Source organism: Coregonus clupeaformis, chromosome 12 (genome assembly GCF_020615455.1).
Source record: "Coregonus clupeaformis isolate EN_2021a chromosome 12, ASM2061545v1, whole genome shotgun sequence".
NCBI classification, from domain to species: domain Eukaryota; kingdom Metazoa; phylum Chordata; class Actinopteri; order Salmoniformes; family Salmonidae; genus Coregonus; species Coregonus clupeaformis.
The window spans coordinates 11965898-11982380 of record NC_059203.1 but is presented as its reverse complement, the minus strand read 5'-3'; the positions used below and the strand labels follow the sequence as shown (position 1 = coordinate 11982380).

Here is a 16483-nt window from a genome sequence, read left to right as displayed (position 1 = left end):
TGACCTTGAATATGCACCAGAAACCACAATAGTAGTAGACTTTATCATTACTGACCTTGTTTTACTCCCAATATTTTTTTGTTGAAGAGACCACAGCACATTGTGTTTTCATTCACTCCACTGGCGCACCCAGCTGGCGCATTGGGCATCAACAAAGGCTCTTTGGCCATCTTCTCCACTGTGCCCAACTCAATGTACAGTACTTAAAGAATAAATAAATAACAATGATTTAAGTGTTTTGCAATGTTTTGGCAACATTGACCTTGGTCACAGACCTTTCTATGTTTATTTTCAAGGAGGTCAATAGTAGGTCAATAGACCTACACAGTGTGCTGGAGTCTCAGTTGTTGCATATCCTGCACATTGTGATCTTTAATTCAGGTCTACAACCTTTTTTCGGTTGTGTCTTATTAATGAAGGTTTGAGAAACAGTGCTTTACTGATACATGCCCATGCAATGTTGGTTATGTTAGCTCGCCAAACACAATATCCTTTACACACATGCTTGAGAATGTCAAGTGCTGGAGTTATGTAGGCCAAATGTGTGACAGGTTGCAACACATTATCAAGTTTTGCGAACAGTCCAGCATCAACTGTTACCTACCATGCAATCATCACAGATAACTTTTCAAACAGCATACATCTTCACCTAAGTAAGTGTTCTTCCCAAGCTACTGTATGTCACATGCCTGTAATTTATTCCCTAACAACATCCCAAAGTTAGGATTTTTTTTTTTTTTAAGATACACAATATCATAATAAGAGCCAGTGGTTCCATGAATAAACAACTATTCGGGCGCTCTGCTCCCCTCTGCTCACTCCCCCACTTGTCTCAGATCTACCTCCCTGGCAGGCTTGTCAAATGAGGGATGACACTAATCATGTTAAAGTGAGATGGGCTGGTGGGATTTCTGCTGGCTTTGATCACGGTAATGACATTGTTTCTAATCAGTCTGATTCACATGCATTTCCCTGTTTGCCTACATTGGCCGCTTCACTCCCCTTCTCTGACTGGTGTATCTCCCCCTTATACCATAAATGACCTCTCCTCTTACCCCCGTCCTCAGCCACTCCAGAATTCAGACAGGTTCAGATTATAACATGGTAAACAAAGCAGGACTGAAACAGAATAAGAGATCATATTTTACTGCTGTCAGAGCAGTTAGTTACTTTCAGGAAGTTCCTGCTGCACTCTGACAAAACAACAGAACTCTGGCCAGGGCACGACTCCAGATATCTATTCCCACAAACAAGTAGTGATGAGTTTGTCAGGGCATAGTCATTTCACTGGGTCTGTGGAGGAATTGGATAGAGAAGGACAGGGGCAGTTGGATGTGTGACTGCTTAAGTGTAGGAGAATGTGGGAGTTGGGATTGCTTCAGGCTGTGGTTACACAGAGCCACTTGTCTTGAAGCTTTGTTTTCGGGGAGCTCGTATCTATAGTTTTCCCTGTGCAACAGTCCATTATTATACAAATCTAACAAATGATTGCATGCAAATAAGGCCAGGGAGGGGAGGCGAAAGGAGCTAAAGACTATATTTATCCTTGTCTTACACACATAATGTGACTCCTGTGGAAAATCCATCTTTGCTATTCAGTGTCAGTTTTTGGGAGGGACATTACACTTCAGTTGGACAGTTGCACCAGTCCCATAGAGAGAAAAACAGCTTGGAGAATCCTGTTGAAAATCCATGACGACTTCACTTAATGATTGGAGAGTGTGATTTGGAGCCTCCAAATTGAAATTGCTACAGCTCAAGGTTTACCCCCTTCCTCTCTTCCCTTCCCCTATCGTGACATTGGCAGGCTTGACACAAGGCCAAAATTTGATTTGAGCTATTATTAGATTTATTAGGATCCCCATTAGCCGATGCCAATGGTGACAGCTAGTCTTACTGGGGTTCGACACATAACGAAAAATACATTACAGACAAAATACTTTACAATTTAAATACATTTAAAAACATGAACTTGTAGTGTGTGTGTGTGTGCATCTATCAGTTACACATACATGTCATTACGTACACACAACAATTAGGTCACATGGGGGAGAGGTGTTGTGCAATGAGGGGTTACTTTATTTGTTTTTTGAAACCAGGTTTGCTGTTCACTTGCGCTATATAAGATGGAAGGGAGTTCCATGCACTCTCTGTATAATACTGTATGTTTCCTTGAATTTGTTCTGTGAAAAGACCCCAGGTGGCATGTCTGGTGGGGTAAGTGTGTGTGTCAGTGTTGTGTGTAAGTTGACTGTGCAAACAATTTAGAATTTCCCAACACATTAATGTTTCTTATAAAAACAAGAAGTGACGCAGTTAGTCTTTCCTCAACTCTTAGCCAAGAGAGACTGGCATGCATAGTATTAATATTAGCCCTCTGATTACAATGAAGAGCAAGATGTGCCACTCTGTTCTGGGTCAGCTGCAGCTTAATTAGGTCTTTCTTTGCAGCACTTGACCATATGATTGGACAATAGTCAAGATAAGATCAAACTAGAGCCTGCAGGACTTGCTTTGTGGAGTGTGGTGTCAAAAAAGCAGAGCATCTCTTTATTACGGACAGACCTCTCCCCGTCTTTAGAACCATTGAATCTATATGTTTTGACCATGACAGTTTGCAATCTAAGGTAACGCCAAGTAATTTAGTCTGCTCAACTTGTTCAACAGCCACACCATTCATTACCAGATTCAGCTGAGGTCTAGTACTTAGGGAATGATTTGTACCAAATACAATGCTCCAGTTTATTACTGACCACCCATTCCAAAACAGACTGCAACTCTTTGTTAATGGTTTCAGTTACTTCATTAGCTGTAGTTGCTGATGTGTATATGGTTGAATCATCAGCATACATGGATACACATGCTCTGTTTAATGCCAGTGGCAGGTCATTGGTAAAAATAGAAAAGAGTAGAGGGCCTAGAGAGCTGCCCTGCGGTACACTACACTTTACATGTTTGACATTAGAGAAGCTTCCATTAAAGAAAACCATCTGAGTTCTATTAGATAGATAGCTCTGAATCCATGATATGGCAGAGGTTGAAAAGCCATACATTTTCTCAACAACAGGTTATGGTCAATAATATCAAAGGCTGCACTGAAATCTAACATGTGGTCAAACACAATTTCTTCCCCAACAGTTTGCTAAGAGCTGGCAGCAAGCTGATAGGTCTGCTGTTAGAACCAGTAAAGGCCACTTTACCACTCTTGGGTAGCGGAATGACTTTGGCTTACATTTACATTTTCATTTACGTCATTTATCCAGAGCGACTTACAAATTGGTGCATTCACCTTATAGCCAGTGGGATAACCACATTACATATATATATATATATATATATATATATATATATATATATATATATATATATATATATATATATATATATTTTTTTTATTTTTTTCTTGTTTCATAATGTTTTTCTATAAAAAAAAAATATTTGTATTATTATTATTATTTTTTATTTTTTTGGGGGGGTTGGGGTAAGGGAGGGGTAGAAGGATTACTTTATCCTATCCCAGGTATTCCTTAAAGAGGTGGGGTTTCAAATGTCTCCGGAAGGTGGTGAGTGACTCCGCTGTCCTGGCGTCGTGAGGGAGCTTGTTCCACCATTGGGGTGCCAGAGCAGCGAACAGTTTTGACTGGGCTGAGTGGGAACTATGCTTCCGCAGAGGAAGGGGAGCCAGCAGGCCAGAGGTGGATGAATGCAATGCCCTCGTTTGGGTGTAGGGACTGATCAGAGCCTGAAGGTACGGAGGTGCCGTTCCCCTCACAGCTTCCCTCCAGGCCTGAGGACAAAGACTTTCCTCTATGCTCAGATTAAAGATATGACAGATAGGAGTGGCTATAGAGTCAAGTACAATCCTTAGTAGTTTTCCATCTAAGTTGTCAATGCCAGTACCAACTTTACAAAATTCGAACTTACAATGCTTTTCTTTCAGTATTTGTTTTTTTTATGCATGAGTACGATGGCTCATTGTTCGTTGTTGGCATTTCCTGCCTAAGTTTGCCCACTTTGCCAATGAAGTAATCATTAAAACAATTGGCAACATCAAATGTTTTTTTGATAAATAAACTGTCTGATTCGATGAAACATGGAGTTGAATTTGTCTTTCTGCCCATCATTTCATTTAAAGTACTCCAAAGTATTTTCCCCATCATTCTTTATATCATTGATCTTGACTTCATAATACAGTTTCTTCTTCTTTTTGTTGAGTTTAGTCAGACCTGTGCAGCCAGACTTATTAGCCACTCCTTTTGCCCCATCTCTTTCAACCATACAGTTTTTCAATTTCTCATCTATCCATGGAGCCTTAACAGTTCTAACAATCATTTTCTTAACAGGTCCATGTTTATCAATAATTGGAAGAAGCAATTTCATAAATTCATCAAGTGCAGCGTCTGGATGCTCCTTATTAATCACATCAGACCAACACATCTTTTTTTTTACATCATCCACATAAGAGTCACAGCTAAATATTTTGTTTGACCTCTTATATACTATTTTAGGCCCCGCTTTTGGAACTGGGGCTTTCCTGGATATAGCCACTATATTGTGATCACTGCATCCAATGGGTACGGAAACAGCTTTAGAACAAAGTTCTACAGTATTTTTTTTTAGTGGGTAGATCAGCTTTAATATTGTAGATAGATTGTAACTTCCATCAATGTAATTGTCTGCATCATTTCCAAGTTCTACAGTATTAGTAAAAATGTGATCAATACATGTGGATGATCTTGTTCCTGTTGTGTTTGGAAACACCCTGGTAAGTTGATTAATAACCTGAACCAGATTTAAAGGCACTGGTTACAGTGAGAAGCTTCCTATTGAGTGGACAGTTTGATGAAAACCAGTCAATATTCAGGTCCCCAAGAAAGTAGACCTCTCTGTTTACTTCACATACACTATCAAGCATTTCACACATATTATTTAGATAATGACTGTTAGCACTCGGTGACCTATAGCAACACCCCAAAAGAAAAGGCTTTAGATGAAAACCAGTCAATATTCAGGTCCCCAAGAAAGTAGACCTCTCTGTTTACATCACATACACTATCAAGCTTTTCACACATATTATTTAGAACTTGGTGGCCTACAGGGACACCCCAAAAGAAAAGGCTGTAGATGTGCCAGGTGAACCTGCAACCACAACACTTCAATAACACTTGACATAAGATCTTCTCTAAGCATTACAGGGATATGGCTCTGAATATATACAGCAACACCTCCCCCCTAAGCATTCCTGTCTCTTCTATATATGTTTATACTTGTATATAATATGAGTGTGATACTTGCAGAATCAATCCTCTATTCAGTCTGGCAGCCACTCAGGCCTACAGCAGAGAGTGTGGAACCCAGAGTGGGAGTGGGGGATGATTGAGGCCGGTTTTGATTATTTATTTATTTTTATTTCACCTTTATTTAACCAGGTAAGCCAGTTGAGAACAACTTCTCATTTACAACTGCGACCTGGCCAAGATAAAGCAAAGCAGTGCAATAAAAACAACAACACAGAGTTACATATGGGGTAAAAAAACATAAAGTCAAAAACTACAACAGAAAATATATATACAGTGTGTGCAAATGTAGCAAGTTATGGAGGTAAGGCAATAAATAGGCTATAGTGCAAAATAATTACAATTAGTATTAACACTGGAATGCTAGATGTGCAAGGGATTATGTGAAAATAGAGATACTGGGGTGCAAAAGAGCAAAATAAATAACAATATAGGGATGAGGTAGTTGGGTGGGCTAATTTCAGATGGGCTGTGTACAGGTGCAGTGATCGGTAAGGTGCTCTGACAACTGATGCTTAAAGTTAGTGAGGGAGATAAGTGTCTCCAGCTTCAGAGATTTTTGCAATTAGTTCCAGTCATTGGCAGCAGAGAACTGGAAGGAATGGCGGCCAAAGGAGGTGTTGGCTTTGGGGATGACCAGTGAGATATACCTGCTGGAGCTCAGACTACGGGTGGGTGCTGCTATGGTGACCAATGAGCTAAGATAAGGTGGGGATTTGCCTAGCAGTGATTTATAGATGGCCTGGAGCCAGTGGGTTTGACGACGAACATGTAGTGAGGACCAGCCAACAAGAGCGTACAGGTCACAGTGGTGGGTAGTGTATGGGGCTTTGGAGACAAAACGGATGGCACTGTAATAGACTACATCCAATTTGCTGAGTAGAGTGTTGGAGGCTATTTTGTAAATGACATCGCCGAAGTCAAGGATCAGTAGGATAGTCCGTTTTACGAGGGCATGTTTGGCAGCATGAGTGAAGGAGGCTTTGTTGCGAAATAGGAAGCTGATTCTAGATTTAACTTTGGATTGGAGATTCTTCATGTGAGTCTGGAAGGAGAGTTTACAGTCTAACCAGACACCTAGGTATTTGTAGTTGTCCACATACTCTAGGTCAGACCCGTCAAGAGTAGTGATTCTAGTCGGGTGGGCGGGTGCCAGCAGCGTTCGATTGAAGAGCATGCATTTAGTTTTACTAGTGTTTAAGAGCAGTTGGAGGCTACTGAAGGAGTGTTGTATGGCATTGAAGCTCGTTTGGAGGCTTGTTAACACAGTGTCCAATGAAGGGCCAGATGTATACAAAATGGTGTCGTCTGCGTAGAGGTGGATCTGAGAGTCACCAGCAGCAAGAGCGACATCATTGATATACACGGAGAAAAGAGTCGGCCCAAGAATTGAACCCTGTGGCACCCCCATAGAGACTGCCATAGGTCCAGACAACAGGCCCTCCGATTTGACACATTGAACTCTATCTGAGAAGTAGTTGGTGAACCAGGCGAGGCAGTCATTTGAGAAACCAAGGCTATTTAGTCTGCCAATAAGAATGCGGTGGTTGACAGAGTCGAAAGCCTTGGCCAGGTCGATGAAGACGGCTGCACAGTACTGTCTATTATCGATCGCGGTTATAATATCGTTTAGGACCTTGAGCGTGGCTGAAGTGCACCCATGACCAGCTCGGAAACCGGATTGCATAGCGGAGAAGGTACGGTGGGATTCGAAATGGTCGGTGATCTGTTTGTTAACTTGGCTTTCAAATACTTTCGAAAGGCAGGGCAGGATGGATATAGGTCTGTAACAGCTTGGATCTAGAGTGTCACCCCCTTTGAAGAGGGGGATGACCGCGGCAGCTTTCCAATCTCTGGGGATCTCAAATGTTACGAAAGAGAGGTTGATCAGGCTAGTAATAGAGGTTGCGACAATTTCGGTGGCTAGTTTTAGAAAGAAAAGGTCCAGATTTTCTAGCCCAGCTGCTTTGTAATGGTCCAGATTTTGCAGCTCTTTCAGAACATCAGAACATCAGTTATGTCAGGTCCGCTCTCTTGTTTTGTCAGGGATTGTTATATATACAGTGAGGGAAAAAAGTATTTGATCCCCTGCTGATTTTGTACGTTTGCCCACTGACAAAGACATGATCAGTCTATAATTTTAATGGTAGGTTGATTTGAACAGTGAGAGACTGAATAACAACAAAACAATCCAGAAAAACGCATGTCAAAAATGTTATAAATTGATTTGCATTTTAATGAGGGAAATAAGTATTTGACCCCTCTGCAAAACATGACTTAGTACTTGGTGGTAAAACCCTTGTTGGCAATCACAGAGGTCAGACGTTTCTTGTAGTTGGCCACCAGGTTTGCGCACATCTCAGGAGGGATTTTGTTCCACTCCTCTTTGCAGATCTTCTCCAACTCATTAAGGTTTCGAGGCTGACGTTTGGCAACTCGAACCTTCAGCTCCCTCCACAGATTTTCTATGGGATTAAGGTCTGGAGACTGCTTTGGCCACTCCAGGACCTTAATGTGCTTCTTCTTGAGCCACTCATTTGTTGCCTTGGCTGTGTGTTTTGGGTCATTGTCATGCTGGAATACCCATCCACGACCCATTTTCAATGCCCTGGCTGAGGGAAGGAGGTTCTCAACCAAGATTTGACGGTACATGGCCCCGTCCAACATCCCTTTGATGCGGTGAAGTTGTCCTGTCCCCTTAGCAGAAAACCCCCCCCAAAGCATAACGTTTCCACCTCCATGTTTGACGGTGGGGATGGTGTTCTTGGGGTCATAGGCAGCATTCCTCCTCCTCCAAACACGGCGAGTTAAAATTATAGACTGATCATTTCTTTGTCAGTGGGCAGACATACAAAATCAGCAGGGGATCAAATACTTTTTTCCCTCACTGTATATTGTGATGTCACGAGAGGCTGTGTCCTGGAGGGACGTTACATCCCCCTGAGGTGGCTGCAAACCCAGACAGCTATGGCTCCATCTGCTGGTATGGTCGGGAACTCCACCCCTCTATGGCCAATCTTCCCACGCAGCTGAAACAAATGAGGAGCTGATGAGCTGAAGGTTTGGGAAGGGAAGAGACACAGTCTCCAACGTGGGCTCTCTGGAGGACAAGAGTGCTGCACGTCCACTTCCATGAGGAATATAAGGATTTGGAGATACTTACCTTTGGGAAATACTCACCTTTGGATATATGCACCTGTGGAAATACGTGTGGGACATTTGGAAGGACGTTTTGCTGGGTTGGCCACTAGCTGCAACGTGGAAGACAGTAAGACTGGGGAAAAGTTATTTGAGCAAGGGAGAGTTATGATTTTGGATGTGGAAGAGACATCCCTGAACTGTTAACCCTTAAGAGCCACCAGAGAACAGTATTGTGTTATACTTTCGTTAGTTTCCCCAGACCTTTAATAAAATCCTTGTTTTGGTTGAACCTGGTCTCCTTGCACTACTTGAGCAATCCCGCTGAAAGCTGTGTAGCCTCTCGTGACATCACAGATGGTGGAGAATACGGGCACGCTCAAGCGTTAATAGTGCATGTCAGAGGAGGATACCCGAAGGTTTGATCACCCAGTTTTCCAAGTTGGCCGTAGGCTCCCCGCCCGACTGAAATGGAGGACATATTGAAAGCCCTTGTTGCTGGCCAGCAAGCCCAGATGCAAGCAAACGTGGCTCTCTTGGAGGAGCAAAAGAAAGCCAACCTTCTGAAGGCAGAGGAATTGCAGTTGCAGAGACAGAGGGTGGTCCAAAATACCCGCCCAATAAAGGCAAGTGACTTTATATCTAAGATGGGAGCTACCGATGACATTGAGGCATACCTGCATGCATTTGAGGCCACGGCCACTAGGGAAGCCTGGCCCAAGCAACAGTGGGTTGGTCTGTTAGCCCCCTTTCTAACCGGGGAATCGCTGAATGCTGTCCGGGACCTGGGCCCTGACCAGGTTACTGACTATGATGCCCTGAAGTCTGAGATCCTCAGCAGATATGGACTCACAAAGTTTGGTATGGCCCAGCGCTTTCACAGCTGGACCTTCCAACCAGACCAACCTCCTCGGGCGCAGATGCATGAACTTGTCCGATTCGCAAGGAAATGGCTGGATCCGCAGAGGAATACAGCAGCGGCGGTGGTGGAGGCCGTTGTGGTGGATCGTTACCTACGCGCCCTGCCTTATGAGGCAAAACGGTTCATCAGTCAACAGGCCTTGACCACGGCTGATCTGACCGTGGAAGCTGTGGAAAAGTACCAGGCCACAGCGGAGATGCTGAATGCTTCCCGAAAAGACCCCAGGAGGGCGGCCCCACCACAAATGGGAAGAACCCGTCCAAAGGACCCCAAGGTCTCGAACCCAGCCACGTCAGGACTTATCCCGGCTCCAGGGGGAGCCAGAAACCAGACGGGTCCAAGAAGAGTACACCAGGAGGGGGAAACTCGACAGTGTTACCGGTGTGGGGAGATGGGACATATCTCCTGGCAGTGTGGGAAACCAGCCGATGAACCTATGCCCACTGCGGAGTCCTCCAGCTCAGCACCCACACACCGTTTTGCCTCGCTCTTGGGAGTCGTAGATGGCGGCCCAGATCGACCCCCCACCTGCCCGGTAACTGTGAATCACCATGATGTGGAGGCCTTACTGGATTCTGGTAGCCGGGCCACCCTGGTGCGTAAGGATTTGGTGGGCCCAACGTGTCTGACCCCGGGGAAAGTCCTCCCAGTTTCCTGTGTCCATGGGGACACCAGAGAATACCCCATTACTGAACTTACAATGACCAGCACACGGGGAACCATACACACGACGGCGGGGGTGGTTGATTCCCTCCCCCGTCCCTGTCCTAATTGGACGAGACTGCCCAGCCTTTTACCCACTCTGGAGAGAGTCTCAGGAGAGGATAACCCGAGTACCTCGGAAACGGAGAGGCAAGACTCATCCTGGGAAGGCTCCGGTGCAATCCTCCGAATTACTCACTCCCGCCCGGGCTCTGATAGGGATGGCAGGTGCCCAGACCGACACAGAGACAGAGCTACAGAATCTGGACAAAGAACTGTCTGGTCTGAAGGGGACCGCTGAGAGGTATCGTTTGTTAAAGCAACAGTTAGACATGAAGACAGAAGAGTTAGATATCCTCCAGGCTAAACTCCAACAGAGCTCCTTCCATAAGCAACAGGAGGAGCTGGAGAGGCTGCGCAGGACCATCGAGGAGTGTGAGGAGACCCTGCGCAGTAGTAAGGAGGTCCAGAAGAAGGCAGAGGAGAAGTACAAGGTGTTGGAGAACAAGATGAAGAATGCGGAGGCAGAGAGAGAGAAGGAACTGAAAGCTGCTCAACAGAAGCTAAACTCTGCTAAAACCAAGGCTGATGCGTTCAGTAAGAAACTCAAGGAGAGACAACAGGAGGCTGAGTCCCTGGTCCTAGAGGTGGAGGAGTTGAAGAGAGAGCAGGCTGGCAAGCACCACGGCAATGCGGACGCCCTCTCCCGGCGTGATGCCTTCTTCGCTGCCTTTACCCCGACGAGGACGTCGGTCCCGAGGAGGGGGATGTGTGATGTCACGAGAGGCTGTGTCCTGGAGGGACGTTACATCCCCCTGAGGTGGCTGCAAACCCAGACAGCTATGGCTCCATCTGCTGGTATGGTCGGGAACTCCACCCCTCTATGGCCAATCTTCCCACGCAGCTGAAACAAATGAGGAGCTGATGAGCTGAAGGTTTGGGAAGGGAAGAGACACAGTCTCCAACGTGGGCTCTCTGGAGGACAAGAGTGCTGCACGTCCACTTCCATGAGGAATATAAGGATTTGGAGATACTTACCTTTGGGAAATACTCACCTTTGGATATATGCACCTGTGGAAATACGTGTGGGACATTTGGAAGGACGTTTTGCTGGGTTGGCCACTAGCTGCAACGTGGAAGACAGTAAGACTGGGGAAAAGTTATTTGAGCAAGGGAGAGTTATGATTTTGGATGTGGAAGAGACATCCCTGAACTGTTAACCCTTAAGAGCCACCAGAGAACAGTATTGTGTTATACTTTCGTTAGTTTCCCCAGACCTTTAATAAAATCCTTGTTTTGGTTGAACCTGGTCTCCTTGCACTACTTGAGCAATCCCGCTGAAAGCTGTGTAGCCTCTCGTGACATCACAATATATATATATTTTAGATGGAATGCTACTTGTGGCTCACTCAGAGTGTGTTGGTGAACAAGCTATGTTGAACTAAGCCCCTGTAGACACGATGGACAATTGGTAAAGGAGCACCCTGTAGACACTATGGACTATGGGTAAAGGAACACCATTAACATACAACCACTGGTCAATGTGCACCCCCTCCTAATGACCAATAACCTTGTCCCATTCTGTCCGTTCTGTGAAGATGAGTTTTAATTGGGTCACCTTGTCGTCTGATTCAACAGTCAACTGCTGTATTTCATCCCTTCATTGGGATTGAGTTTGTCATTGCTCAGTCCCCGCCTCAAGCATTAGATCAATCATCATCTTAAAGAAAACCCTCAATTGTCAAGTGATGCACAGCCTTTCAAAGTATTTTTTTTAAAATCTCTCTGTTCTCCATTGATGAAAAGATGTCAGAGTTTTAGAAATTGTTTGATGTTCTAGAGATGACATTGTGAATCCATTACAGTCTGTGTTCTCTGAATCTGAGGGATATTTAAAAGTGAGGGAGGACTATAGACAGGATTTGAAAGGATATTTGATTTTAACTTTAGTCTTTGCTGAAACTGCCTGGAACTGCTGGCAGAGCTAAGAGGAATTACAGAAGACGACGTGTTCTCCATCTTCTGAAATTCTATCAAGACTTGCATATTGTAAGTGTGAGCAAGTAACTCAAAAAGATGGCCCATAGTCTCATATGCAACATATTTCTCAACCACCATCCACCCAGACCCTATTCGCCTGTGCTGTGTTAAGGTGCCCGCATACTAGGTTCGGTTTGCTCCTAGCAGAACTCGGCTTGGCGAAGCTAACTTCTGTGCCTCTTGCACTCCCCTAAAAGACCGCTTAAAAAACAAGAAAGAAGCAGAAATATTACTGTTTGTCCCCCTTGAGCCACCGTAGAAACAACATAGACGTAACACTTCCTCAAAATAGTCAGAATTCATCTAAATAAATCAAGACATCTGTAATTAATTTGGACATTTTTGCAGAGAAGGTCTTAGTCGCACAATGTATCATTAACTAAGATGTTTGGTGCAGTATTTCTCAAGTGAATTTTTTTTCTCTGAAAACTATTAGTCTCTCGTTGAATGACAACAAAGTACTGTTGAACAATCACCGACGAAGGGGGCGTAGACTTCGGCTACCGAACTTGGACTTGCCTCAAGAAGAAATGTCGAACAGCTGGAAGAAAACCCCTGCCGAACACCAAAGTGAATAGAAATTGACACAGAAATAGACGTGGCGCACGCGTGGGATGTTCCCCAATGCTGGAAGGGGGGCCTGAGTGAAAAAGTTTGGGAACCCCTGCTCTAGGTGACTAGTGCAGGACTATCTTAATGACGTTAAATACCCAACTTTCCTCTCTGTAGGTAGCCAGTAAGGAGTATCCCACCATTTCTCTCTGCAGGTGGCCAGTGGAGGAGATGTCACCCAGGGGCAGGTGGAGATCTTCTCCCTGAACAGGCCCACACTGCGCCCAGTGAAGAGCCTCCAGGTGGGGGCCCCAGTCAGGTGTCTGGAGTATGTGCCTGAACCCAGCCCCTCAGAGGAGGTGGAGGCTGTGACCTTCAGGAGCCCTACTGGGGTGGGGAACACCATCTGTTTGGGACTAGATGATGGAAGGTGAGGTGAACACAGCTCTTAGAGAAATTGTCAAATAAGTAGTGTGAGTTACACAGCAATATTATTGTATTTACTATTGTTGGTATCACCACTATCATCCTACTTCCGAAGTCAATTTGTTTTCACAGAGAGTCATAATCTGTATTCAATTTATGTAAGGCTACTATCAGACTAGCAATAGTAGATCGGACCAAGAAATCAGAGTTGATTTCATACACTTCGAATCCTGGCACACAACCATTTCTTATTTTCCCATCTACTGTCTATATTTTCAGATTTCTACTGCATGTAATCGAGGAATATTTTAATCTCAGAATCTGTCACAGTCCTGGTGATTGCATTACTTTCTCAGACCGAGAAAACACTCTTCTTGCATTTGAGATGCAAGATATTGCCAGTTTACTGTATTTATTTTCTTTGCAAATGTTTCTGTTATTCATTTGGGCACCAGAATAAAATTAAATGTGTGCCATTTATTTGTTTATGTTAACTCATTCACTCTTGTATATTTGACCTGAGATGAGAGAAAAGACCACTGATGTGTATATACCCTGGATGACCGACAGGGGGGCGCTGTATTGAAGCCACTGCACAGCCATCTTGGTACTCCTCCTCTATTGTAAAAAAACAAAAAAGCTATAGAAATGCATTTATTAATGTTTACATTCGTTTTTGGCAAGTATATTCTATTACAGACACCTTAATTCATTATTTTAAATTATATTATGTGAACTGAACATAAAACATGTCAAATAAATAAAAATATAAAGCATTTTTTTTTTTTTTGTACTGCTGTTAATCCCCACTTCAACAAAGAAATAGTAAAATATGTGTATTTCTGTTCTTGAAACATTTTATTGAAATTGTAGAATTCTATTAATTCCTATGGAGGACTGCTCCTTCTAGGGAGTACCCATAGAGAGGACCACAGTATGAGTCATAATACCCATAAAACCTAGAGAGATTTACATGGTTATCAAAAAAAACACTAGGTTTTATTTGGTATTATGACTCCTCCACTGTGGGGCTCTATATGGCGGCGGATGGCTTCAAAGCCTCTAATTGGCCAATACATAGCATCAGCAATCCGGGGTTTATATATACATGTACATCATTGGAAAAGACAGAGTGTAATAGCAGCACAATTTCAGCAGTCATTTTAGCAGGACACAATAGAATGACTGTCAACTCCAAAGCTAGTTAACGTTCTCTTTCGTGAAATAAATACATTTCTCCAAAGGTGCGCATTTGTCATTGTAAAGAAAAAAAAAGAAGTGCAGCACAGTCACTGAAGTTCACATGGAATCGAGAAAGAGCGAGAGGCTGCACACACAATACAGAAGCTCCAAAGTGCCCAGTTACATCAAATGACATAATAACGAGGTACTCTGTCTTCATAAATTATGTTCATTTATCATGTAGACTGTTCCTGCTCCTTTTGCCACCAGCATCCTGGTGTATAGCAGTGTGGACACTGCAGCCCAGTGCCTGTTGAACCTGCGGAACCCTCATAGCTGCCCTGTCCTGTGCCTCAAACACTCCACCAACTTCCTGTTCGCTGGGCTCAGGGATGGAACCATGATGGTCTATGGAAGGAGTAATGGAGGTAAGAAGGTCTCTCCATGTTTGTCAGGAAGATAGTCCTCAGATTTAAATCCAAAATGGTTGAAGCATCACACTACTAACATAGCAAATTATTTAATGTCAGTAGTCATAGATGGACACATAGAAATACATGTTTCAAGCCATCACCATTATAGCAATGAAAGCAATTGCAGCACAATTAAAGCAGGAGAATGGAATAATTTTATAATAATGTTACGCCACTAATGCTCTCACAAATATTAGCTAGTAACTTATATTAATTCAGATAATAATTTCATTCACTCATTAGCCTACTGTAGCAACAATTTTTAAGGATTTTATTATATTGTATGGAATGTGACATTAAAATGGATCAGTTATTTTGTTATTAGACATTATTAACAGGCCTCGTATCTGTAACAAAAATGGCTTTTGATTTAGTAATCCAATGAAATTAGTAGTGCAATTAGGAGTCTTACTGTTTCCTTGTTTCAATTTTTACATCTGTCAATTTGTACATGCCCATGCATGTCTCTATCTGCTGCAGTGAATGCCTCAGTGAGTGTGTGAGAAACATAATTTCTGTCATGCATTCAGTCTGCTTGCAGAGACGTGTAATGCGTGATAGATTTTTCAGGGGATTTGTGAAAAGCAACTTAATTTCAGACTAGCAACCTTGGAAAATATTGCCTTAAAATACCTATTTTAATGCCCATTGTTGGTGATCTTCACTGCCAGTAAATGTAAAGAAATGACACCTGAAGTCACCATTCAATGGTTGGCGTGCTTGTGCTGTGGTCAGTCAGGCATATCATAGGGCCAGGAGGCTTAGTTAGCACAATCTCAACATTCACTTTCCTAGTCAGTCACCTCATCCTGTGGGAGCACAATGGCTCTATCACCGCGCGGTGTGGTGTGGTGCAGTGCAGTGCGGTGTGGTGCGTCTGTCCTGGCTGTGTCAGTGTAGCTGCCTGCATCTCCCCAGCACTCTACTCTGCTCTCACCTTCAGCCAAGCAGGAAGGATGATTAATTATGCCAGTGTGTTGCGTGCCGATTTAAATATGACTATTCATGTTATGTAAAATAAATAAATAAAAAAGAGGGAGAAGACAGGTGAAAAGCTCTGGAGTGGAGCGTGGATGGTGTCAGGCAATGTTTGTGCATTTTGCACAGATGTTAAAGATTGATGCCCCTGGATGGCACACTACTGGCTGGAAACCATGTCTGCAGGAGTAGGAAAATATAAAGTCCTCACATGGGACTTCTATCAAAAGGCACATGAACAGCCTTCCCAGCACATTGTTGCTTAGTGGAAAATCCCAATGTCTTTTTTCATATAGATATAATTCATACTCTTCTTAGAGTTGAAGGTCTGAGCTTCAGAAATGTATTTAGAAAATATTTAGATGGAATTAAACAGTTTTTTGATCGCTTTCCAGTGTTTCGCCTGGTTCCTTCTGTGGTGCGTGTGGTAGAGCAGTGATATCGCCCAGGCTTGTGCATGGGGCGAGGGGACTTTTAAAAGAGTGAATTTGAAAAGGTGGAAGAATGACATTTATAACACGACCAAGCAATTAACCTGGGCAAGTCAGAAGTCATTGTGAAGCTATTCTAGTTTGAAAGGCAATATATAAACAACTCAAAATGTTAATTAAATGGCTGGGTGCACTTTCTTCTAAAATGTTGCTTCATTAACGCACTGCAAATGAAAAGCTTATGTAATGCGCTTCATAACACGCTGCCACAGTAGCAGGTATGGGTGCCCCGTGATTACAACTCAAAGGAAAAAGGTCTGCTTCATTTTCACACTGATGGGG

General features: G+C 43.5%; 1 protein-coding gene across 1 annotated transcript in view; it reads left to right on the top strand.

Moving 5' to 3' along the window:
• Nucleotides 1-16483, top strand: part of LOC121577721 (rho guanine nucleotide exchange factor 10-like protein) — a 158694-nt gene that overhangs the window by 110661 nt on the left and 31550 nt on the right. Inside the window, exons 22-23 of the mRNA XM_045223702.1 lie at nucleotides 12867-13081; nucleotides 14530-14687. Of these exons, the coding sequence (XP_045079637.1) occupies nucleotides 12867-13081; nucleotides 14530-14687 (373 nt within the window). The remainder of the gene's footprint in view (nucleotides 1-12866; nucleotides 13082-14529; nucleotides 14688-16483) is intronic.